We start from the raw sequence: 26,911 nt of genomic DNA, 5'->3' as shown, positions 1-26,911 counted from the left end.
TCATTAAATGTTCAAGAATGAAAGAATCAATACAAATTAACAATGAACATTTAATAACAACAAAGGTAAGGCCTTAATAGCCGACTTGTAAAGATTGATGAAAGTCCATTCCTTCTCTCTCTCTCTCTCTCTCTCTCTCTCTCTCTCTCTATATATATATATATATATATATATATATATATATATATATATATATATATATATATATATATATATATATATATATATATATATATATATATATATATATAGTTGGGTGCTGTAAAATTGTCTCATTGTTAAAATCTAAAATTTATTGTTAATGCAATGATAAATTGTTGCTAAGGTCACTATACACCATCATTGCATCATAACCTATAGTTAATTTTAATTTAGAAACTATTTTTTAATGAAAAATTTTTAAATTTTAATCATCGTATATGATAGAATTGAATCATCTATGTATCCTAATCATCTTAGTTTATCCTTTAAATGCATGACATTCAAGAATCTTGGGTTAAAGATATAGAATACACCAAAAACTAATTGCCATCAGGAAATCTCGCAGATGACATACATATATATATATATATATATATATATAACTTCTATCAATATAATATTATATACATAATAAAAAATGTGACATAGGATGGGGTGAAATAATGTGGATAATAGAAGGGAGATCCGAACAGCTGGGCCGATCACACCGGCAGCACAGGTGGGCAAAGGGACATGCCGTACAAACCAAAAAGAGTATGGGCAAAACTGTCATTTTCTGCAGCTCAGATGACGGAAAAGTACGGGTATTTTGTTATTACAGGATGGGTAATACGGTCCATAGAAAAGTAAAACATGCTTCCCTGGTAATTACATTTCCGGGGTTTACTTGCAGAGCTGGCAAACGGCATTCTCAGTTCTCACTCCGAGAAAGAGATAGAGAGAGAGAGAGAGGAGTGTTGTAGTGGAGGATTAGGTGTGGTGCGGGGGTCGATCACCAAACCTCCACCCGCCATGAAAGCTCTCCACCGACCTTCTCTTCTCTAGAACAGACTCCACGCACTTCTCCTCTCAGAGAGAGCGACAGAGAGCTGTTGAGATCTCCGTAAACGTGGATCTCAGTACTGCTCTGGAGTCTGGTAGCATTGCGCTACAAGAGAGCGACTGCAAGGTTCTGAGCTCCCTGAGAAGGACAATTTCGAAGAAGACTCGATTCCGGGCTCTCTGTGGGCTTCAATCTCCGGGAAGTCTTGATCGTCGGTTTTCCTGTTTCGACGCTGTGTTTAAAAGGCCGATTTGGAGCTCTCGGAGTATCAAAAAGCTGGTTCCAAGCACTCCGAAAGCGGCAATCGTCCTGAGGGCTCGACTTGGAGCTCCCTCGAAACATTAGTGTCCACGAGCATCTGATTGGGTTCTAGCTGTGGGGAACAAGCTTCAGAAAAACTCGATCCGAGCTCTCGGATAGCATCAATCGTCTAAGACTCGATTCTTGGTTCGCTGGAAGCTGCAGCATTTCAGTAAAGAGCTTCAGGTTGAGAAAATAGTCCATATTTCTTTGAATGCTCAATTCCGAGCCCGCTGAAGGCGGAGGGAGGAACCTGAGTCCCGCTAGACTTTTCTCAGAGAGAACCGCTCTAGAGTGTCGCTTAAGAAACGCAGGATGCGCGAGGAAGAGGAAAGGGAAAGGAGTTTTGCATTTTAGTGTCTGCTGGGAGGGGACGCCATGCCGCTCGTTCGGTTGGAGGTGAGGAATGAGTATGGTTTGGGAGATCCTGACCTCTACAGGGCGGCCGAGAAGGATGACCCGAAGGCTCTTCTGGAGGGCGTGGCTGTCGCTGGACTTGTTGGGGTCCTGCGGCAGCTAGGCGATCTTGCGGAGTGAGTTTCTGAGCCTAACCTGTCCGATCTTGTCCGCATTGTAGGATCAGTCTCTTCTTTTCCTTGTTTTTTGCTTCTTGTTTCCTTTTGGTAATTTCTTTACCTAGATTTGAGACTCATTGATCGGAGGATTCCTAGTGAAGTTCATTTTTATAATCAGCGAATTACTCCTAATCTGCTTACTTGAATCCTAATTGCCATGCAGTTCTCCAAATCTTGCAGATCTTCGTTATATGCCCATCAATTCTTTAATGCACACCGAGTGATTAGAACACTATGAACTGAGTCATTGTAGTTGGAAATTTTGTGGTAGATGCTATACTTTTTCTTTTAATGATTGTAATGTTCAGACGGGTATTCTGTGCTTGTTGATGTTGGTCTAAAGAGGTCTTTCATGGCTCAAATTATGAAATAACATACTTGAGTTTGCTTTTTGAACAACGTCTCATATCTTGGATGTCAAATTCCAGATTCATTTGCCGAGGTCTTTCATGTTTTCCCTTTGAGTCTTGAATCATCTCCTAAAATGTTTCTCGACACTTGCTTGGCGTCCATTTTTATGTGCTGTCTAATCTGTGTGTGTGTGTGTGTTTTTTTTTTTTTACCTCGTCTAGGTTTGCTGCTGAAATTTTTCATGATTTACATGACCAAGTGATGGCCACTGCTTCAAGGGGCCAGGACATGATGATGCGTGTAAAGCACTTGGAGGCAGGACTTCCTTCCGTTGAGAAGGCTGCGTTAGCCCAGACTAACCATATACATTTTGCCTACACAGCAGGTGTGGTTTCAAGTCGTGCACTATCTTCTGCTACTTATATGAACTTTACCTAATACATCTTTACATAAGCCTCTGAAATTAGTTCTGTATTTTACTGATATCTTAGCTTAATTCACTCACATGGCAAGTGCAGTTTTGGGTTTGTATTATCTTCTACAATTTATGAGTTTTCACCTAATAGCTTTCAAAAAAGACTTCTCATGGACATGCATAGCTTAGTTCTCCGTTGTCTGTATGCGATTGTTTACTTTTCTTTTATTTTTCCCTTTCTCTGTGTTTGTGGTAGTATCAATCAGTGATAAGATTTGGGTCTCGTCCTACTACCAAACATCTTTGCTTGAAACAGGAGAACCATGAACCATTTAAAATGATTAAATTATTTGGCACGCATAATAAATCTAAAAATATGCAACAAGTTTTTTCTGTTTGCCTATTATTGATGTGTGAGGAGTAAGGATTTGACGCTTGGAAAAGTTTCTTAGTTTTGGTGGTTTTATGTAAAGAACTTAATTTACATGGTATGTGTATAGTCCGAAGCATGAATAAAGGAGGCACGAGAGGACACATAGAGAAGAATGGTATAAAGAGGGTGGGAATATTCATATCCTGTAATGTTCTTTTGGGTCTTGCACAAAGGCGTGCCTTGTAACATTCTGCTATACGAATGCAATCATGTACACAGACACACACTCTCTCTCTCTATTATATATATATATATATATGTGTGTGTGTGTGCGTGAGAGAGAGAGAGAGAGAGAGAGAGAGAGAGAGAGAGAGCTAAGTAAATATGAAGACCATGTAGATTGATTATGAGCCATTGAATTTAAGTTGAATGTAAAGATGTTGTTTCATAAAAGTGAACTACAATTAGTACTTTGATTTTGAAAATATAAGTTTACATGTGGCACCTGATGGCTCATAATTAGTCCAAAAAATTCATTTTTATTCACATATTCCCGAACAAAAAATGCAAAATAAACTCCAAAACAATTTAAAAATAGATAAAGCTGGTGATCAGGTTATCCAGCAGTTTAAATTGTACTCATGGAATGTCCTGGCAGTGTCCAAGTGACATGTCATCTCAACAAAGATGTACATACTGAACGGAGTGTCTGAAGATGTGGTAAGATAGTTCACTATATAAACAAGGACCGTCTGTATGTTCAGCCAAAATTATTTTAACACTATTAAAATCATATTTTCACATTCATGCGATGGAATTAATTGTTACTCTTCAATACAAAAGGACTTCACCAAGCTTTTTCTTATCACACCCTAAGGGTTTTGGTTTAGCTGAGCCAGCGACTGGTGGGAGGTCAGTTGCTGATTCAGTTTGCATGTTCATCAACCCCTTGCATGAGAAGAAGAAGGCGTAGGCCCTTGGGACAAGATATCTAGTCTCGGGGTTATGCCACCAGGCCAGAAACCAAGTTTGTCAATCTGGTGCAGTGGTGTAACAGATGAAAAAAGTCCTACCATGCTTTGGTTGTTCTAGCATTCTTCATTTTAATATTTTGTTCTCTTTCCTTTCATATGTTTTCGAATTCATTGCCTTGCCTTAGTAATGCTATTCTCTCATAGAATATACTTGACTACAGGTTCAGATTGGCATACTAGCATCCGAACAGAACAAAACCATCTGAGTCGAGGTGACATGCCTGGATTTATTATGGATGCTTATGAAGAATGTCGCGGTCCACCTCGACTATTCCTGCTTGACAAGTACCCTTTTGGATGCTCCGTCTTTATTTTAGCAATTTACATTCTAATAGACAAAGCATATAAATGTCCAGGTGCACAAGCACATTTGCTCATGGCATTTCTTTTATCAGGTTTGATGCTGCAGGAGCAGGTGCCTGTTTAAAGAGATATTCAGATCCATCATTCTTTAAGATGGAATGGGCTACCTCGGAACTGATGAAAGCAGAAAAAGTCAAACGTGAAAAGAAGACCACAAAAAGCAAGGTATACATTATCCAGGACTTGGACTGAGACAAAGCTAGCACTTCTGAAACTGATTATTTTTCTCAAGAATCCTTGGTTTTTATGGTTGATCTTTTCTGAACTTCACTGCCAGCATTAATACTTTCAGCAGCATATTGCCTTAAATAAACTTTATGGTGCAGAATCATGTCATAGAAGACTGAGAATGATGCATTTCTTCATATGGGTTTAACCTTTAAGTAATAATCTCTTGAAGATATAAAGCTATAAACTGTAGCACTACCATGAAATTTGTATCAAAAGTCTAAAAGCAATGTGTTATGGTTATATTTAGAACGTTGGGGACAGTTAACATGCTTTTGGAATGATTGGTGATTCAGGATCTTATTTTAATAGGTACATATTTATTAAATATGTTTATATCATGACCAAGGTTTCTACATTTAATTTTTTTCTATTTGATTTCATATCTGTTGTCATAATGCATTGCCTTCTTGGAATTGTAACTTTAAAATCTTTCAACCTCATCTCAATGTAAATCTTGGATCTCCTAGGTCATTTTATGAATTAGATTCTTTTCTTTTGGTGGGGAAGGGCATTGTTTGTGTGGGAAGCTGTATGCTTAATAGTTAATACTGTTAATGTGGGTGACTGTTGCCATTAACTATTTAGCCAAGTTAACTTCATTTTATTCATTATTCAAGGCCCTCATCCTTTTCAGCTATCCTCCTAGTTGCTAGTAAATCTTTTGTCTTTCAAGCATGATGGCTGTACTTATCTATTTCCTTATTGTTTCATCTCTTATTCTTCAGAGAAAATCAAGAAGACAGAGGAGTGGGGAAGTTTTGGATTCTAGCTTGTCTCGAAGTTATAGCAGGTTTGCTTTTATTTATCTTCTGTTTGTGGTGTGGTGGCCAGGTGTGTATGCACATATTCATCTATAGGGGTTTGACAAAAACATGGTTACTGCAGGATGTTTTACACACTGGATTTTGATGAGCAAAATCATAGTGGTGAAGATATGGGAACATATGACACAAGGTCTAAGTTCAAAAAGGGAAGCAGATCCCAATCATTTACTTCAGGAACCAAAATAAGCTACATGGAACATTTGATTGTAAATCCAACATCTGGACACAGAAAAAAAGGAGAAAATGCATTAACTCCACTTTCAAATGTTGGAAATTTTGAAATTTCTGGTGATCTACATTTACCCAAATCAGATGTAGAAAACAAAGTTCTTCACGGATCACAATATAGGTTAAGCAACCCTGAGCCACTGCCTGTTACTTGGGATGAGAAGACAGAAGTTCAGAAACCTGCCACTTATTCAGGCCTCAATGGTGTCAAGGATGAACGTAAAGCTGCTGTAGACAGACAAGCAGGAATTCCTAACTTTAATCTAGAGGAGGATCTACTTGTTAATGGCAATGTCGAGCAGTATGAACTAGTAGTTCAAGATGAAAAAAAACCAGAGTCATGTGGTGGTGAAAGCCAGAACACTGATGTAGCTAGTGAGGGAGATAACTATGTTGATGCACTTAACACCATAGAATCAGAAGTTGAGACGGATTCTGAAGGTAGGATGAAGCAGGAAGTTCAATTCCAGAAGTCCTTTCATGTACTGGAGGTGAAATCAGGAATAAATGAGCAAGAAGTCCCTCCTTGCCATTTTGATCAGTCTGATGTTAAAGAACTCCCACCTTGCACTTCTGACCATTCTGATGTTGAAGAGTTCCCTCCTGGCACTTCAGGGCATTCTGATGAGGTTGAAGTGCCTCCTTGCAGTTCAGGACATTCTGATGTTGAGACTCCCACTGTCCCTCCAAGCTTACCTGACAAAGAATTACTTGAAGATCTCTCCGAGGGTGGCCTTCCAGATAACAATGTTCCTGGAATTCCTGTCTTTGATGTGTTCGAAAATGAAGACTATACTGCACCCGATGTCGAAATGACAAAGGAGACCATTTCCAACTCCACTGTGGATGAGCATGCAGCTGCTCCTGCTCTTTCTGACAAACAAATGGAATCATCCAATATTGCTGTGACTGATTCATGCATTTCCACAGAATCAACTTTGGTTAAATTACCTCAGGCAGCTTTCAATTTCTGGACTAATGGAGGCCTTTTGGGGCTTCAACCATCAAAGCCTCCAGATTTTAGTGCAACTACTAAGGAACCTGAAGCACGTTATGAAGCTCATCTATATGAATCTCGTGCAGTTACCCATTCCGACCTTTCAAATGAAAACAATAAAGTACGTCAACCATCAAAGCCTCCAGATTTTAGTGCTACTACCAATGCACCTGAAGCACGTTATGAAGCTCCTCTATATGCATCTCGTGCAGTTACCTATTCTGACCTTTCAAATGACAATAAAGGGCTTCAACCATCAAAGCCTCCAGATTTTGCAACTACTAAGGCACCTGAAGCAAGTTATGAAGCTCCTCTATATGAGTCCGGTGCAGTTACCCATTCTGACCTTTCAAATGAGAACAATGCACAGCCATCTAATGGCACTAGATATATCATGGAAAAACCACAGAAGCCCCAAACAGAAAGAGAACTGAATGTGTTATCACAGAAAGCCACTCCTGGAAGTGAGTTGAGCAGGTTACCTGAGCATATGAATCATGCTGACGTTCCTGGGGTGCATTTTGATGAGTTGGTTCAAAAAAAAACTTACACGACTGACTCAGATTCAGTTAAGTTTGAGAACCATCACCTGCAGCAACATGATGGATTCTTTGAGAAAACTTCTCGGAGCTTTGCTGCTGCTGAGTCATCTGTAAAGTTTGAGGAGTATAACAATGTGAAAGGGACGAAGCTAGAGAAAGAGAACATTTTGTGTTCCAGGAACGACCTACCATTACTTTCTAGCAGAGAGGTCCAATCAATTGTATCCATATCTAGTGATCATATAAATGGCTTCCAGACAGAACCATTGGTTGATCAACTTGAACAATCCGATAGATCAAGGGGCAAGACTGGTTCAAAGTTGTCAGACAGATACACTCCCATTGACACGACAGCTGAAATGCCAAAAAAACAGAAGGATGAAAAAATTGGTCAGCCCTCTCATATGAAAATCAGTCCCAAACCTGCGTTCATTGAAGAAACTAGTTATGAACGAGGATCTCCAAGGCATTCAGATTCCCCCAATTCTCATTGGTCCAACTGTTCATCTCCTCCATTAGAGCATATGAAAATATCATTTCACCCCATGAATGACTTGGAGGGCTCCATGCTGAAACTGGACAATGAACCCATCGTTCCACTCAGGGAAAGTGATCAGAAAGGTACCATCAGGGAATTCCGTTTTCTTTCTTTAATGCGCAATAACTCCCAGAGCATGCCTTTAGTTGAAGAGTCAATAGTGTCAAGGCAGGTGGATAGTGAAATTGATTCGGATGATGATACATTCTGCAAACCATCTCTCAATTTCTCAGAAGACATGTTTAGTCAAGACTCAGAGTCAAACTCTGAACATTGGGAACAGAATGGAGTAACTGGAAGAAAAGATGACTTATATGACGGTTTACGTAGAATTTCCTCAGCTGCCTCAATTTCTAGTTTTGCAGGGATTGAGGAAACAAACGGTAATCAAGCTGAACCGGATCCTCAATATGAGTCCCACCACAATGGTTCAAGATCAAGAAAAAGCTCAGCAGCTAAATCAGTAGGTCATGCTACTTCCACCTTTCAGTTTTCTAAGGGTCAATTGCAAGAGAAAGAAGATTCAGGACAAAAGGAACCCTTCTTGGTGCCTGTCCCTCCTTTGCAGCAGCCACAATCCAAGCACATCAAATCCCCTGCTTCTTCAGTCAAAGGTCAAGAAACCTGTCAGCTTGTCTGTGTCAGCCAGCCACTTGGAGTCCCAGTTTTAGAAGCTGTTGATCCTTGTCAATCCAAGCCCACTTTGTCAGTAGAATCTGGTGTTTCTCATGACAAGGGAATGGTAGTCTCCATTTTCAGTTTTCTTCTCCTTTCTTTTTTCTAATTTTCTAGTGCATTGACTTTTTTCTTTTACTTCTCAAACCTGTGTATTGTGCAGGTGAAGCAAGCCACATCATTAAATAGAAGCACAAGCATCCCTCAACCGGATGAAAGAGATTCATTTTTAGAACAAATTCGAGCCAAGGTCTGTGTTATCTTCATACATATGATTTTTCTTTATTCTTTTTCTGTTGGAGATTCCATATCTACAGTGCAAACATCATAATGCAGCAGCAGTTTGATAAGCGAAGAGTTTTAAATGTTAAAAGATTGCACACATTTTTATAATGTTTGTACTTTTTCTAGTAATGTGTTAGACATTGAATTGACTTTGGAGCTTGGGAAGTCCAGTCAGAAACTGTTAAATCCAGTTATGTGCAAGCCACTTTGCACCTCTAGCTTGTGTCTCTAGTTGTAGTGGCATACTTAAGGTGCACTCCTTTCATCAAATGAACAAGAATAAGATAAAAAATGATGCTGATATAAGTGTTCAAAAGTTTACTGTAAGTTTTAGCTGCATATTATCAATAGCATCTAAAGAGGTTATAGAATGCTGTACCAGAAAAACAGAATAGAAGCACACTTCCCCAGTGCTTCTAGTTTGTATCGGTCATGCTGCACATCAATCTTGGAGATGCTCACTTCTTGCTTGAATTTCTCATCACTTCCTAGTTCTGTTCTTCCTAGCAATATTCCACTGGAAGTACGTGGATCTGTTTCCTGTGCACTAAAGTCTAAACTGGTTTATGAATTGCCCTTCTGTATAAGAATTAGGAGACCTGAATTCGAGAGAGATCATTTCTCATTGCTTTGGAAAAATCAACATTTATACTGCTCACAAAAGAGTTCCTACCATAGTTAACAAGTGCATTAGTCCTACTTGGATCACCTAGCACTTGGCAAGGGGTCAGAAGATTTACCCAGTAATTTGAACGAGTTTGGGCTGCCACACTATGGACATAATCAAAATTCCAAGGAAGAAGATCACAAAACATATACATCAGTTTTCAGTTGTTGATTGAGCTATATATTTTTCAACTATATACAGCCATTGACATTTAAGATTAACAATGTTCAATTCCTAATAATGAGTATGTTTCACGAGCATAATGTAAAATGAATGATAGAGAATCTTAAGAGGCGCACTTGAAATTTTTAGGCTTGGCCTTGTTGATGGCATCATTCTCTCATCTATATCAAAAAATTACTTTAAACGACCCAAAAAGCATTTGGAGCCTTTGGACTACCCATTGGTTCCAGTCCAGTCCAACTCAAATGAGTTACAGTGTTCTTATTTATTTTTTACTGTTTTTAGAAATGATTTCCTTGTTTTCTGGAAGTATCCTTCAGGTTTATGCAACTTATTTGAGTCATCCCTCTGCTGCACATGTACACAGAGGGAGAGAGGGAGAGTTTCGCAAGAGAACTAATAGGCCACATTTTTATATTCCAAGTTTCATAAGTATTCTTTTGTGTTGCCAGTTACAACTTTCCATTTTCCAGGGTTTTATCAGAGCTTTCGATGGATGGTCTTTAGTAGAGAGATCGCTGACCTTTTCTTTTTTGTTGTTCCAGTCATTCAATTTGAAGCGAACAATTGCAACTAGGCCTAACTTTTCTTCTCCAAGACCTACAACCAACGTCAATGTTGCAGCCATTTTGGAGAAAGCAAATGCAATCCGCCAGGTTCAGTAAATCTCCTGTTAATTTCTTCTACTTTTTATCACTTTCCCACTTTTCTTTTTTCCTTTTAATTCCTTCCTCTACGTTGTCAACGAGTAGAGAACAGGGTTCCACCCATCACTTAAGTCACCCAGCCAGGAGAGCCCTTCATCTGGTTGCCAGTGGCACTAACAACTCTGGCAGAAGTAAACATGTGGTCCTTATCCCTGTGCGACTCAACTGGGGAGTTGATCTCCATCCCTTTGTCACTGGTCTTATGTGGACACTGAAAACACTCTCTGGACTAGATCTATGGTCCACATCGCCTGGCAATTCAAATGGGGAGTGGCCTGATCTCAGCACTATTGTCGACTCGTTACTGATTTTCCAACTGTTCCTCTCTCGATTTCTTGAACAGGCTTGTGTGGGTAGCGACGATGGAGCTGATGACGACTCAAACTGGAGTGACAGCTGAATCTACTACAAGCATGGAGACAACGGCAGAGTCTAGTACGAGCATTGAGATAAGACAAAGTTAAGAACTTCACAACATCAAGGACCTTCCCATGGATGGTGCTTTTCAGCAATAACAACTTGGTCGATGAGGAATGCCGATAATCTGGAAATCAGCCAAAGCTTTGTTGAATATGTGAATAAGTTCATTGTATAATATAAGCTTGTTATGATCTGTTATGTGTCCTTGTGCTGATCTTATCGTATTTCAATTGGCTGACTGATCTATGCTTGTCAACGGCACTGTCCTGTTCAATGCGGTCCCTCTATTATATGTACCAGCTGCGCAAGAACTCTAGGGCTATGTATGTATGCAACCCAAAAGAAGAAGGGAAAAAGACACGGGGAACAGGTTTCGAAATTGGGAAATTTTACCGACATATGGTGCAAAATAAAGTGGCGTATTCAATTCGTCATTTTTCATGACGTTTTCCTGAAAAGTTCTAAAAAAGATTTGTTCCAAGCACCATTTGTTATGTAAACATATGAATAGAAAGCTGTTGGGGGGAAGAAAATTTAAACATAACGTAGTTCTGTAATTCATAAATTGATATCTTAGTTAGCCCACATTAGTTCGCTCAAGGGTTCAGGTATGGCCAAAGGATGGGCAGCCTTCCTGGTGGCAAAGCAAAGGATATTTCAGGGAGGTTAAAACTGCAAAGCACCGAATTGAAATGCGGCTAGTGTTGCCGCTCTTATCTCGACGCCAAAACGTCCAAATTCAAATACCGTTTCTTCTTGATGTTTTAGGTCAAACAACTTAAATAAATGATCGGGCATTGCAGCATTGGTGTGATTGCTGGAAGGGTTCCTTCTGTATTTACAAGAAAGTAGTGACGGATTTATTGAACCCTATGTGCAAGTAGGGATGTCAATGAATCAAATCTTCCACATTACCAGCTACAGCCGATTAGTCAAATTCTGTTGAAGCAAATAGGATCAGACAAACAATCAGATTAGGACTTGTTCCACAGCTTCTCATGTGAATCTGAGTTCATGTCAAACTCAGTAGAATCAGAAATTTGTATACATGCAAAACTTGGCTTTTAATCAAGCAGAGTTTTTATTTCAGTTTCATATGCACATGCAAGCCTGATCCAGAAGGCGAAAATGAGGTCAGATCTAAATAAACTGGACTTAATAGTGCATGGGTAAATCTAAGTCCAGTTCATTCTGTTTACATCCTATCTGCAATCTGTCAAACAAATCACCAGCATTATGAATCAAGGCCACCACTACATGAAAGAGAAGTTGGAAGCACTACATAATTCAAAAGCAGGCAAGTGGACATTGCTAAAAAAAACATTCCATCAGCACAGACAATGGGATTCGGGAAAGTAGTGTGAACCAGAAGCAAAGAAAGCAGAAAAGCAAAAGTTGAGAAAGAGAAGCTTCTTTGCTGATAAATGTTTTAAATCATAACCGTCCACTTTCATCATAGCTGCAGCACATCATGCGGACGTGCATGGGTTACAATTTCACGACATCATCATCTCTCAGAACCGCAACCGCGTCTATGCTTGATGCTTGTTATGTGTCTAACTTTTTGGATACTCCATCATGCCTTTGATCATAATTGCCAAGAAAAATTGCTTTCATTTCCCAATTTTGTGTTTTTCTTCTGTTTCACTTTAAACTTGATTCTTTGAATGAGGGGTGGAGCCGGCGAAGGGACATTAGGTATAAAATGTTGAATTTTTAAGGGGCATCTATACGTAAATGAGAAAAACTGTTCTGAAACATCAATATGAAAATAAGAACTTTTTTAGGTTTGTGTGGGCAATTGCCCAAATTTCGCGCACACCTGCCTCCGCACATGCCTGGAATCCCATCAACTATATTAATGCTATAATTGTTAAACACACACTTCATTTACAATTCATATTCTGCTTTCTATGATTCCTAACAATTTTATGGTTTTCATCTTCCTCTTTTGTACAACCAGGATGTGAGGCTTTAGTTATGCTCCTGGGTTGCAAGGTGCCAGAGGCCTGTTCTCGTATTGTTTCATAGCATGGAAAATCCTATTCCCGCGGTAAAATTTGAGGGGCATTTTTATTATTTTTGGGGGAAATTTTTGACCCATACGGGTTTTGCCTTTAAAGGGGATGAGTTTTTCATTTAGCCAATACCGATGTTTTTGGCAATTTTTAACTCGCAACATGTTATGAATCATATAACCTGCATGGCAAGGTTCCATGGACCGGAGCCTTGCTCCTAAGGCTTATGCTTGTCGAAAATTAGGCAGAATATGGTGGTTATGCTCCCGTTAAGTTGAAGGCCAAAGTTTTCACCCAACTCCTTGTCTCATTTGGGCAAAGGACTTGCTTTCAGTTCATTGAAATGTCGCTTGCTTCAACTTGCTTGTCAATAGCCCCCTTTTTGCAGCAAGAAAGTTGACACACTGAGGATTCGAAATGGAGACTAGCCGCCTATCAGCCCTCTCTCCATCCATTATACCAACTCCCATGGAGATTTGTGCCAACCCTGGAATTTTGGTTCGTTTCCAGTTTATTATGGAATTTTGGTTCGTTTCCAGTTTTTTGGTGCACTGCAAACTGCTGGGAGTGTTCACTCCCCACCTTTTATTAAAAAATAAAAAATAAAACAAAGTGTATGTGTACCAAAAAAAAAAAAGAGAGAGAAAGAAAAAACCAACAAATGACTTGCAGTTCAGGGAAAGACTCCCATTTTTATTTAGATGGACAAAAGCTTTGAGGAGATTAATCACTTCTACTGGTGAATTTACCTTAAGCAATGTAACAAAAAACCGAAACCGAAAATCACATCTCAAAAACCCTTGCCCAGTAGCCTTGTAGCCAGGGATGGAGCCAAGGTAGGGCTCACAAGGGCCGTGGCCCCACCTCAAAAAAAAAAAAAACATGTAAATTAAAAAAAAATCACTTGTCCTATATAAAAATTTTGGAAAATGATATTTCAGCCAAAGTCAAACTTCAGAAACTTTAATTTGGTCCCTCTCATGAAAAATTTCTGGCTTCGCCCCTTCTTGTAGCTGCTCTCTTGAGTGTTTGTTTCCATTTTAAAGAGCTCCAAGAACTGCAACCCCACCATATGGCTAAATCTTCAGCATCTAGTTGGACCACTTTCTCATTCAAACATAGACTGGCGTATACACAATTTCTATTTCCAGAAAATATGTAGATAATTGTCTTCCTGTACATAGTAAAACATCTGTTTACAATGCAAATGATCCAATTAGTATGACTGAATAAAGGTCAGGAATCAAGGGGGATCCAATATCTAAACCAGGATGCTTCTTCTCCACTGTGACTTGCAAATGAGGCTTTGAATGTCATCCCACATAAAAGAAAAGGCAAACTAGACAAAGGGGTCGTTTGTTTTTTTATCATCAATTTTTGAAGTGCAATCTTGTGAAACAAAGACTTCGCTTATTTGAGGGTTCAGACAAGTGTTATAGCTTCTACACTTTTAGGAAAAGGCAACTATGCTTTAAATTAGAAGAAAGCAAGTACCAACAAATAAAATAACTAACTCTTGAGGCTGTGAACTCTTATTAGATATACTTTCACATTTTGGATGATCGACACCACTAAATTTCATGCCTCCAAACATAGCCATAGGTTTTTGAGAGCATAATTTCAGTACTTTAAAAGCTTCTGATCATGGCAATGAAATCACATAGTTTTCCCTAAGGGGCGTTTGTGTACCTCGGACCCGAGATCTGAAATGATCTAAAATAATTGCGGTTCTCAAATCCGAGGATTTGAGGTCCTCGGACCCCAAATTCATGGTTTTACTATATTCTAAGGATCTTAAATCCTCATTTTTTCAATAGATCTGAAATCGGACGTTCGTTTATTATATGATCCCCACATAAAAGGTACTTGAGATAATAAACCTGGGATTCGAGATTTCAGGCTAACAACTACTGATTGAAAACTTGAACGTTTATCATACCTCATTTTAATTGACGGCTAAGGGTATTTGATTGCCCTTGATTTTAAATCCTTGAAGTCCATGAATTTAAGATTAGACCCTCCCTCCTAAATCCAACCTTTGCTTAATGCAAAAAAGTAAATTAAGCATTTCAAATATAAATCGTAGGTCAGATTTAAAATCGTTAGTCTGATGAACCAAAGATTTTGGTATGATTTTTTTGCCACATCAAATATTTGAATCTTAAATATGAAGTATCAAATGCCCCCTAAGGAAAAACTCTGAAATAAGGGACAAGTTTCGCAGCATAAGCGACCTCAGAAGGTCGTCCAGCAGTTTGTATCATTCATAGCTAGGTGCCAATATTCTCCTCCAAGTAACTCACCAGGGCGACCTGAACTCAATTCCAGAGTTTTTGTTATTCTTTCGTTGCCCACTAGGAAAAGCCATGCATTTTGAAGCCTAAAAAGATTTGTTTTAAGCTGTCTTTTTCTTTTTCTTGGCACTTCCTTTCATATATATCTTAAGGGTCAGCATGCATCATTCAGATAAGGCTAGATGATGATGAAAGCGAGTTCTGTGCACTACCATGTGTACACAACGGGCATACGCAGGGGGTGGACCCTACTACAAGGAGTATACACAGGGGGTGGACCCTGCAACCTATATATTTGACTTTTGTAACAAAGAATGTACAATGTACATATTTATTTGAATGTCCTAACGTAGCACTGACACAATAGACATATTTAACATACACTCTTTTCTGCCATGGAGGATGATCTACAAGAAAAAAAAAAGACAAAAAGGTTCCCATTGAAAGAAAGAACGAGAGCTGATGTTGCCGATGAAGAAAGCTTGGTCTCGAAGCAAAATTGGCAAGAATGTCATCAGAAGAAAAGAATGGTAAGTTTACAATGATGTCATTGTATTGTCATGTTCGTCGACGTTAAATAATAAAAGCAATGACTTTTGTTAATTTGTAGTTTTTTTTTGTCAATGGATGGACATTCGAAGAAATCGAAAGAGTACTTTTAGAAGCTTTGAAGGTGAAGGCAGAGCGCAAAAAGAAAAAAAGATGTCGACACAATAGGTAAGATGTGTCAGACAACATAGCCTTAAAAGTGCACCTTCTTGTTCACTAGTGGCTGTCTTACACTTGAGATAATGACTGCATCTTAGTTCATGTCTGAGACAATGTGCATGATATAATATGTATAGGATAGTTTGTGTGAAATAACGGATGCATGTGATAATGCTCAATATTATTTCATAGATGAACTTTATGCATTATAAATGACACAATGTATGAAATATCGACATCATCAGATGACAACAAAAAAGAAAATGAGTCAAGTGGATAGACTTTATCAATTGGAGATGGCACAATGCACATCACCTCATCATCATTGGATGGCGACAAAGAAGAGCGTGAGTCCTTTTGCTAGGAGATGAAGAATGCAAATGAATGTTCTGCTGTAGTAATGGAGTTCGAGACCGAGTATGAAACATACAGTTTCTATAATTCTTATGCTTTCTGACTTAGGTTTAGTGTAAACAAGTATATGAGTTAAAAAAAAAAACATTAGGTGTGGTTGTAAGAAGGTCATATGTTTGTTTGAACGCATTATCGAAGAGATCGGCTCCATATGTAAATAAGTGCAAGATTGATACAAGGTGAAATTGTGCGCCCAAATTGGCATTGGCAAGTTTTTCGAATGGAAAATGTTGCATTGGCCAATCACGAATGAACACAACCATCCATTGACACCTCCTTGTATGAGCTGCATGTTGAGGTCATATCATAAATTGTTAGCATCACATTCTCAAATAAGAGCTGGTTGATGGTACAAACATACCGCCAAAGAAGACATATAACCTTTTTGTGTGGTTGCAAAAATAGTTCATTCACCGGCATAAATCATAAAAATCACTTAGAGGAAAAAGAGGATAAAATCGATGAAAGAATGAGAATTTATGACACTGGTTGATTACACTAAAAAAAAATTAAGCAAAAACACATGTTTGTAGAGTGCCATTTAGGTGGACGATGATGGTTAACCCACAAATGTCATGTGGGCATACTTAAGGTTTATGGTAGACTATAAATACTTCATTAATGTGTTTTTTTTTTTTATACAATTGTGAAAGTCAATACTCATGGCCGAACCTTTACCTAGTTTGTAGGGATGAACCATCACTATAAAAGTTGCATTTTTTATGGTGCATTCTACTTTGATCAGACCAGTAAGACATTTGAGTGATTGTTCAAGATATTTACCGGGGGCATGAACAGTAAGCATCCTAAAGTTGTATGTACAGATAGTGACAATGCAACAGTCGCTGAAGTGTGCCTCGTATAGTCAAAGGTGCAACAGCTATTGTGCTTATGGCAAATATTCTAAAATGCAACGAAGAACATAAGGCACATTATGAATCAAAAGACTAGTCTCAATGACAATTTTGTAAAATTTGTCATTAAGTGCGAAGATTGTAAGACATTTGAAACTATGTAGATAAAAATAATTGAAGCACATGACTTACAAGAAAAAACATGGCTTCAAAAATTGTATATGGACAAAGAAGAATGGGCATTGGCATATGGAAGACAATACTTTGGTGTCGGCATGATAAGCATACAAAGAGTAAAGAGCATGCATATCGCATTGAAAAATGGAGTGCACTCTTATTTACAAATATCTCGATTCATGAAATATTATAACACATTTTTTAAGGGACTTAGCGATTGTGAGCTCAAAGAAGATATGAAAGTATTTGTATCACGACCTCAAACTATAGGTATAAATATTCTTGTCCAAGCTATAGCTATGTACACAACAACTGCATTTGAATAGCTCAAGGAATAGACGATTCAAGCCACTAATTGCAACATAGAATTACATGTGCAGCAATCAAGTGGCTGCATGTACCATGTAATATGCTAGGAGAGAGATTAGACTATTATGAATGATGCATACGTGACCTACCACAAACTAGTGGTGTCTGAATACTTTCTAAATATAAATTTAAAAGTGTTTTCTATTACTATGCTCTAAAGACACTAGTTTGGGAGAACATTCAAGAAATGCCATAGATACATCATGGAAAGATGGACCAAAAATGCAAAGTTGTAAATAATAAATAGAAGTCATGAAATTCCTTCTGATGATGGTTTTAAGTCTCACAGTGAGTCTTGTTACCAACATCTATGCAAACATTGATAACCTGACAGCAAGGAATGATTGGGTTTATGAATACAAGGCACAGTTTGAAAAAGAAAAAGCACTAAAAAATGTTTTGACACTATGTTGTGATAGCGATGCGCCAAATAATACAATTCCAATTTTCCATCAAATCTTGATGTCCTGAAACAACCATTATCTGAAGAATGCCATTCCATTTTATGTATGGTCACCACTAATGGCATACAATTCCAATTGATTCTTTCCTTTCCTTGAACCCCAGGCCTATTAGATAAGAGAAGTCTTTATTCTGGTATGAATATTGTGTTTGATAAGTCTAAGGTCAACCTTGTAAATTATGACAATACAATATGACCAGTCAATGGTTTGAAGAGGAAGTCATTATCCGAAAGAAGTCAACATAAGACAAAAATGCACTAAAAAACTGGGCAAGAGAAGGAAGAACAAGAAAGAACAAACAGGAAAGTGATCCTCAAGAATGAGATGAGTATGTTACGTTTAAAAACAATGCAGTTGAGACCTCTATATTGTCTAAATATATACAAGGTTCATACGACCGCGATGATTTTACAAAACTGTTGGAACATTTTTATATTATACATATTTTTTCCTGTTTGTGTGCTTTAAATGTAAGCATATTTTGAGGATCGAAGTTGTTTAATTGTTATAGAGTCGTATGGATTCAGTTGGTCCTTTCGAATAGTATTAAGCTCTCACAATAATATTGGCACAATGGGCAAATATGTTAGCCATGTATGGGACAATAAACAATTCAAGTGAACGTTGCTACAACTTAGATTGTCACAAATTAACAACTATTATCAACTGCTTCAGTGAAAATGTTTATGTCGTACATTAAAAGACATTCTCACCTACTACTTTGAGTTAACACGTGTTTACTAATAGGATGAGACCAAATAATGCATCTAAGATCATGAAAGAGTGTGAGATAACAAAAGAAATGTAACCAAATAACCATGTAAGATACAAAAAGGTATGAGATAATGATGCATCTATAGCGTATTAGCTAATGAAAATGTATGAGATAAGAAAAAGGGCATGAACAAGTAATACATGTAAGATAATGAAAATGATATTAAGATAACAACGTGTCTACAATGTCTCACATAACGAAATGGTATGAGATAATAAAAGGGGCATGATTAAATAACGCATGTAAGATAACAATGTGTCTACAACATCTCAAATAATGAAATGGTTTGAGATAACGAAAGAGACATGGCTAAATAATGCATGTAAGATCATGAAAGTGGTATAAGATAACAACGCATCTACAACATCTCAAATAACGAAATGGTATGACATAATGAAATGGGTGTGACCAGATAACGAAAGTGGTATAATACAGCAACACCTCTACAATGTCTTAGATAATGACATGATATAAGGTAACAAAAGGGGCAAGACCAAATAATGCGTGTCAAATAATGAAAAAGGTATAAGATAGCAATACATCTACAACGTTTCAGATAATGAAATTGTATGAGATAATGAAAAAGGTATAAGATAACAATGGGTCTACAATGTCTTAGATGACAAAATGGTATGAGATAATGAAAGGGACACGACCAAATAACGTGTGTATGATATTGCTTAAACAACAAGTATCTTTTCAAAATAACAACAAAATATTTACACGTAACAAGTTTTAGATATTGCTTAAACAAGTTTTTTCATGTTTATTCTGAAGTCATGCTTTCTAACTAGAACATGCATTTCTCCAAACAATTTTCTAATCATTCTTTTAACATCAGCTTGGTAAAGTTAGATTTTTTTCCACTTTTTATCACCAGCTTGTGTTTCAACAGGAACACATCATAGCCTTAGTTGTTTCCTTGTCGATGCCATTTAAATGAAGAAAGCTTGTAATCTCAAAACGTTTTGAGGTTGAAAACATCATTCATGTAACAATATTGTATAAGAACTAAAAAAATTAGCACACCAAACACATAATTTATTGTAAACACACTTAAGGTTAAGCCCCATACCATTTTGTAAAGGTCTTCTACTGTTTAATTGTTGTCATGGCTTAAAGATAGATCATATATCTCTTGGGTTAGTAGATGGTTTGCTGGAGTTGTTGCATGTATTTCTCATAGAACATGTCCACTTCGTTGTAAAGGCATGTAGTTTTTCATGGTTGATGGTTTTCTTCTCCCTAACCATTGTTTATCACTTCATGCAATGAAACTCTGTTAACAAGCTTGTTACTAGAGATAATTGTTTTTGAGAGTCGCTCGATGTTCTGCCCTAACCTATTAGACATTTGAAAAACCTTCGTTTTGGTTGCCCGTTCTTTTTTTCATGTTTGCCCTTTTTCAAAGTAAGCTTTTGAAGTTCAAAACATAATGTTTATTATTGAATACGTTGGTATTGTTTATATAATTGTCATGTTATTTATCATCGATCGCCTTAAACATTGATTAAATTTGATTACGAATATATAACTTGGTGTTGTTCATGTAATTATTATGTTAATGTGATTTATCAACGATCGTCATTCAAGTCATGAATGTGAACAGGAGCACAAAAAATTTTTCATGAGAGGGCTGAATTATAGTTTCAAAATTTTAACAAGGTCCAAAAATATAACTTTTCAAAACTTTTATATATGATAAATAAGCTTTTGTAACATTTACATGTAAATTTAAAAAAAAAATTGAGGGGGTTCAAAGTTCCTGCAAGCCCCCGTTGGCTTTGCATTTACATGTAGAGATTATATTTAAACATATTTGTTAATGAAGATTGATTCGATTGATTTGATTACAAACATATAACCTGGAATTGTCTATGCTATCATTATGTTGATGTTATTTACTATCAATCTTCGTCCAAGTCTTACATGTGGAGGTTATATTTAAACACATTCATTAATTAAGATTAATTCGATGGATTTAATTAAGAACATACAATTTGGTACTATCTATGTAATTGTTATGTTGATGTCATTCATAATCGATTGTCTTAAACACATCCGTTAATGAAATCAAATTCCACTACAAACATATAACTTAGTTTTATCTATGTAATTGTTATATCGTGTGTGTATCGTTGCAATGCAATTGGTAAAGTATGCTGCAACACAATATTGATTTCTCACACTCATTTGACTATATTTAATAAAGCTATAGGTTACTCCACTACTCTACCTGGATTAAATTGAGGTCATCGATAACTGCAATAAAAAAAACAATTGTCAAACAACATTCATGTTTACTATTGAATTTGTACAATTGGTATAAATGGCAAGGTACTGTCAAGATATGTACTATCACATGCTGTTGTGATACCAATGTCATCGTCAATCGGTGTACTGTTGCTTGCGGGTACATTAATTGTATCATGACAGGAAGAATTTATGATATATGAATAAATAAAAGAGAATCTCCAATGTATTATCTTATTTGAGAAGGTGAGAGCAATGAAAAAGGATAAATGAAAGTTGTTAAGTGATCAAATACAATGAATTGTTCATGAGCTTAGCCCAAACAAATAGATAAGTAATATCGTAAGTACTCTATATCATACTATAAAAGAATATGGTAGGTGGATAATTTAAATAGACTATCTTCTCCTTACAATGTTTGTGTGATGCAATAGAGTTAACATGACATCAAGTACCGAATGAAAATTGTTGCATTCTCATTCCTGCTATCATGATAGTTTATTTTTTGCAACATATTTATTTTTTTGTTTATTATTGATACATTATTTATGATCTTATATCATGTTGTACAAAGCGCAGTCTACCGAATGTCCTTCGTTGTGGTTTCATGCATGCTATAAAGATGATTGTCGACCTCAATATGTTAAACTCATTTAAAGTGGTCTCTACTCGACTGATTATCAACAGATGCATTGAACATTCTTGCCTCAATCTCGCACATTTCTTCTACACTCACGTCCAACATTGTGTGTTATAGGTTGTGCTTCATACGTTATGAGAAGTGTATCATCATTTGAGTACTATACGTCCCTGACATGCAGAAAACCGCTTTCTTGTATTACAATCTAATAAAAATACATGGACCAGTACATCTTAATTTGATGTTCATGAAAAAATTCTTACAAAGTATGACATCAACGTACTTCAATGGCGTCGTTTTTTTCATATGAAGAAGGTTCCTCACCAAAATAATGGATATGGTTATGACGTATTTTTCATCAAAAGCATGGAAACAATCTACAATGACTTTTGATTGTATATGTAGCGGATAACCCTCTCATATTTCATTAATGATAATTTTTTTTGTTTACAAACAAGCTGTTTTCTTCACAGGATGATATGTCACGTATCACACAAAAAGATGTAATGACTAGGTGAACTACGTTACATCAAGGGCCACAAATAAAAAAACACATGAAGAGGAATAAAACAATAAACAATAACATGAACAATATACAATGACATGAATAATACATTTTCACGTCTAACAAAGTGAAGAAAATAAAAAAGACATGAATAATGTATTTGTGTCTAACAAAATTTTTATTACCGTTGATAGACTCGTTATCTCAAAACATTGCCAGACAGCTCTTACCAATTTTATATAATTATTATCTCACACCATTAACATACATTTATTATGTCACACTATGAATCTTACCATTTTTAAACCGTTATCATCTCTCCATTAACAAACATTCGTTAACTCACACTCACGAATGGTTCTTATTTCATACCATTGACAAACATTAGTTATCTTGTATTATTCACAAACAACTGTTATCTCACATCATTGACAGTTTATACCATTAACAAACATCACCATTTTTAAGTAGTCGTTATTTCACATCATTAACAGACATTTGTTATCTCACATCATGAATAAACAGTCATAACTATTATGAAGCTCTTATCTCATCTCACACCATGGACATGCGGTCTTTATCTCACACCATTAACACATAAGCACACCAATAAAGACCATCATTATTACTAAAATACATTTATTATCAATCATCATGTTTATGCCGTTTTGATTTTGACAGATTCTGATTCAACGTGTCGACCTTACGAGTCAAAATGGCAATATGACTAACCAACGTGTTTATTGCCACTAACAATCTATCTTCTCCATTAAGGATGGGACACTGGCCTGCAGTCTCTGCATGCTCATGGCCTCGTTTGCTTCGGATCTCCTTGTCAGTATGTTCCTGATCTTGTTTGCTACAGATCTCCCACCGAGATTGCTCCTCCGCTGGAATTGGTGTTGGAGATGGTAAAGATGATGAAGATGGGACATGATGTTCATTTGTGGATGATGATGGATGCGGGCATGTTTCTCTATGCGCGGATGGTGATAGAGGCGAGGAATCTCTTGCTGCTGCGATTGGTGATCGATGAGAGGGCCACTCGATCAAAGAGCTTTCGAGTTCACGAGGATGTACGACATCCCAATACTGCTCACGGTACCCTGGTGCAAATCCCTCGCCATCGTAAACAATGGTCATCTCACCCTGACAAGACCAGTTATTGAGCTCATTCCGGAACAATGATTGCCAATCAACTTTAGCCCCGAAAGCAGTTTTGTTTCTTACTCTCGTGTAAAGCTGAGGTGGCAGTGGAATCGACTGGCCTAGACCACACTGCATGAGAACTCGGCTGCCGTGTTGCAATTCTACCTCATTCATGCAGAACAACCAAATATCTCTGGACGACAACTCAAGCGCTTTCACGATATTGCAATCTTGTTCTTTTCTAACATTATATGGTCTAAACCGCACCTACACATAAACGAAATCATGTGCAGAACACAAGTATTTCAGCATCTTTAAGAAGTAAAATATTAAACACTATTTGCTAAACATACCTCATCAATCTGAAGATTCAATATGATTGACTTGGATGCATCTGGATCATTGTAATCTTTGAAACTGATACCTCTCCACCGTGCATGTAATGGTTGTACCTCAGGAAATGGACGGTCCATAGTTGGTCTAATAGAAGGTATGTGCTCCCACATCCAGAACTACAAAAAGGTAAAGATATTACAAGATGCACACTAGTTTTTTCGCAATAAAATTACTTTATTAACACACTATCTATACCTGTATCAACAACCAAAATCCTCCCACGGATGCAACCCCACTCTTCAATCGCTCCAGTTGGCTATACAAATGTGCAAGTACAGCTGCTCCCCATGCGTAATTGTGCACCTGGTCCAAATCTTCTAAAAATTGAACGTACCGCCAACTTATTCTTGAGCCTGAATTGTCACTAAATAAACAAAGTCCAAACAAATAAATGATAAAGGACCTCAATGCTTGGTCTGCTTCTTGTGACGGGACATCATGCTTTGCATGTTGCCATTTATGTTGTAGCGCTGCCACAATAATCGATGTCGATTTTCCCTTGAAGCCAACAACGCTCTCAAATTCCGACTCTGTCATCCCTAGAAGCTTGCTACTCTTCCCTCTCAAGTTGTAATTGGATGTCCCTAACACAGGTTTTCCGTAAATTTTCAGATCAAACAGTCTAGCAACATCTTCTAATGTGATTGTCATCTCGAATCCATTGAACACAAATGTGTTTGTCCGAGGATCCCACTTTTGGGCAAGAGTGTACAAGGGCCTCCATTGGATTTCCAAGAAGCCATAGGCCAGTATCCCTGAAAATTTCATTTTCTCTAGTCTTTTCTTCTGAAAATCTGAGAGCATTTCATACCATTCGACAACAGAACGCCATTGGCAGCGCCCGTATTTCTGTAACACAAAACCCCAATCTCAAATATATTATAAAACACATATATTTCAATTACAATTACTTAAATAAACATCATAAATTACTTACATCGATGTCACACATTCGTCGCATCTTATTCCACCTTCTTCTCTCACTTCAATATTGGTCAGCTTTATTTTTTCTTTGTTTGGTACCTCTAATTTTCGACGCAAATATTCTATGACCATCTATGACTTGTTGCTCTTCTGCAACTTTTCCACTGATTGCAGTCCAACTGTTAAACCCCAATTTTTTAAATAAAAATAAAATAATAATATTAATGAAATTTAAAGTTAACAGTAAAAAAGATATTGTGAGGGGACATGACGCGTTGCTTCAAACATTGTAAGGGGACATAACTTTTGCTATTTTCTTCCGTTGAGTGTGTGTTGCTACCGGTGGTGGAGTGCCTCAAGGTATGTTGTCCACCCCTGCTTATTTTCATACACACATACCATATACCATAGCCTTTGTTAGTTTGTTATATGCATAGAGATGAGAAGGTTCCTATGATGTGTAGCTTTTTGTTGCTTGGCATGATCAGATGTGATATATATGTATGGTTACATGAATATTCGATGTAGGCATAGTTAGAGCATGCATACATGAACCAAGCATAGTTGGTGCACAGAATGATGTATGATAAATATGATATAGCATCGCATCATGCCATGACCAAATGTGATAGAACCCCTTTGACTCATGCCACCAGATCACGTGAACTGATAAACATCATAATTCTACTAAAGTTCACTGAAATAAGTACGCATTTGGATTCACTGTTGCCATACAAGAACAACAACAATTCAAATGCAGAGGGAACCTTGCTGCTAAAAATACTTTTCCACTGTCGTCGTTTATCTTCACTGATATTCCTCAAGTTTTGTTTACATTATTGTATTTACCTTTTTCCCCGTAGTACAGGCGTCAATCGTCATTCCATCCAGCCTTTCCCTTCCCCTTCCCCTTCCCCTTCCCCTTCCATTGCCTTGTTCTTCTCACTAGAAGTACCTCTACGGGCCTTAACCTAAAATACCCAAACAAACAAACAAAAAATGGTGATAATAACAGAAAAAAGAAATAATAACAATAAAACCATCAAGAAAAATGATATCTTGGAGGGATACCCTTCGGTCACCATGGGCTCACTGTGCAAACTGTGAAACCCTTGGTTTATTGCAGAAATTAAAATGATAATGATAATGATATTAATAAGAAGAAGAAAATAAATTAGGGGCTTACCTTGCTTTTGGTTGGCGCTACGCCACTGGTCTGGGCTAGTCGGCGAAAGTAATCGAAGGCCAGCACTGCTAATTCCGGCCAACCTAAAAATCGTAAAAACCCTCTAAGAACAGAAAGAAAAGGGAGAGAAATGAAATCAAATAAAAATTTTACAAGTAAGAGAAAGAGAGAGTGCACCAGTAAAGTGTAAGGGGTGGCTGCCAGTAGCCAGAGGGTGTGGGAATTTGCCGGAATCCAATTTCGGCGATCGCAAAATTTAGGGCACCTGTTGTTTTGGAAGAGGATGTGGGTTGCAAGAGAAGGAGAGGAGGAAGAGAGAGAAAATGAGGGTAAGAAATGAGAGGCCGGGTCGGAAAGGGGCTTTTATACTCTTTTAAAAAAAATGCATTTCCACCCCACGATTTTCAGCGCTGTTTTCAGAAATACTGTTATAGTCCAAAAAATCTTTATCCCGTTTGGCTTTTTATAAAGTAAGTTACAGAAAGAGGTTAAATACTCCTTTTCAGTAAGTTTTGTAAATTGTATGTTCATAAGTTTTAAAAGAGATGTTTAAAGTTTAGAAAAAGCGTTTTGCCTGATTTTAGCTTTTAGAAAATTTTAAAAGAGGCTTTCACAGTTCACACCAATTTTGGTAAAATATGGAACTTTCTTAAAACTCTTTTAATTTAAACCAAGTCTTTTGGAACATGGTTTAAGCCTTTTCAATGACCCTGCAGTAAGGGCGTATGACCACATTCAAAGAGATGATCTCATACCCATATTCATTATGGAATTTGAATTTGATTTGGATTCAGAATACAAGCACAACTTGTTTATATATATATATATATATATGTATACTGATGTAAATAGATTTGGGTAATTGACCAACCTGCTTTAAAGGTAAAGTTTACTTGTTTTGAATCCATTTGGATTTGGGTCTTTATGTTTTAATGATCTATACTACATTGTGAATGGACTTGAATATGATCTAGATTGTTTGAAAATATATATGTTTAAATGTTGTTACGGATATAGAACCGAACCCAGTTTACCTTATAGAGTTCAACAGTG

At 37.2% G+C, this 26,911-nt stretch overlaps 2 protein-coding genes across 5 annotated transcripts; one reads left to right on the top strand and one right to left on the bottom strand.

Annotated features, from left to right (window-relative positions):
• The first annotated feature begins 884 nt into the window (after positions 1–884).
• Positions 885–10,925, top strand: LOC116260268 (protein SCAR3). 2 transcript variants are annotated; one of them, XM_031638463.2, is made up of 9 exons: positions 885–1,857; positions 2,472–2,635; positions 4,234–4,357; positions 4,468–4,600; positions 5,392–5,456; positions 5,552–8,537; positions 8,634–8,720; positions 10,151–10,261; positions 10,656–10,925. In XM_031638463.2, the coding sequence occupies exons 1-9, from the start codon at positions 1,703–1,705 to the stop codon at positions 10,710–10,712; spliced, it is 3,882 nt and encodes a 1,293-aa protein (XP_031494323.1). In that variant the 5' UTR covers positions 885–1,702; the 3' UTR covers positions 10,713–10,925. The 2 variants fall into 2 exon arrangements, with proteins under 2 accessions (XP_031494323.1, XP_049935464.1); XM_050079507.1 differs by having other exon boundaries at positions 1,717–1,857; positions 2,510–2,635.
• An 11,900-nt stretch (positions 10,926–22,825) lies between these two features.
• Positions 22,826–26,211, bottom strand: LOC116261287 (protein MAIN-LIKE 2-like). Of its 3 annotated transcripts, none has more exons than XM_031639983.2 (7): positions 26,036–26,211; positions 25,859–25,941; positions 24,686–25,643; positions 23,944–24,597; positions 23,706–23,864; positions 23,434–23,619; positions 22,826–23,352 (listed from the first exon to the last, which is right to left on the bottom strand). In XM_031639983.2, the coding sequence occupies exons 3-7, from the start codon at positions 24,707–24,709 to the stop codon at positions 22,849–22,851; spliced, it is 1,527 nt and encodes a 508-aa protein (XP_031495843.1). In that variant the 5' UTR covers positions 24,710–25,643; positions 25,859–25,941; positions 26,036–26,211; the 3' UTR covers positions 22,826–22,848. The 3 variants fall into 3 exon arrangements, with proteins under 3 accessions (XP_031495843.1, XP_031495840.1, XP_031495842.1); XM_031639980.2 differs by having other exon boundaries at positions 22,826–23,619; positions 24,686–24,851; positions 25,522–25,643; positions 26,036–26,210; XM_031639982.2 differs by having other exon boundaries at positions 22,826–23,619; positions 24,686–24,836; positions 25,522–25,643; positions 26,036–26,210.
• Positions 26,212–26,911: the final 700 nt, after the last annotated feature.

The sequence above is a fragment of the Nymphaea colorata genome, chromosome 9, assembly GCF_008831285.2.
Source record: "Nymphaea colorata isolate Beijing-Zhang1983 chromosome 9, ASM883128v2, whole genome shotgun sequence".
Taxonomy (NCBI): Eukaryota; Viridiplantae; Streptophyta; class Magnoliopsida; order Nymphaeales; family Nymphaeaceae; genus Nymphaea; species Nymphaea colorata.
This window is presented reverse-complemented; position numbering and strand designations above follow the sequence as displayed.

Coding starts and splice junctions, on each gene's coding strand:
- LOC116260268 (XM_031638463.2), top strand. CDS start 1,703: ATGCCGCTCGTTCGGTTGGAGGTGAGGAATGAGTATGGTTTGGGAGAT. Junction 8,538..8,633: donor TTTCTCATGACAAGGGAATG/GTAGTCTCCATT, acceptor TGTATTGTGCAG/GTGAAGCAAGCCACATCATT. Junction 10,262..10,655: donor AAGCAAATGCAATCCGCCAG/GTTCAGTAAATC, acceptor TTTCTTGAACAG/GCTTGTGTGGGTAGCGACGA.
- LOC116261287 (XM_031639980.2), bottom strand. CDS start 24,709: ATGCGACGAATGTGTGACATCGAT. Junction 24,598..24,685: donor GACGAATGTGTGACATCGAT/GTAAGTAATTTA, acceptor TTTGTGTTACAG/AAATACGGGCGCTGCCAATG. Junction 23,865..23,943: donor GATTTTGGTTGTTGATACAG/GTATAGATAGTG, acceptor ACCTTTTTGTAG/TTCTGGATGTGGGAGCACAT.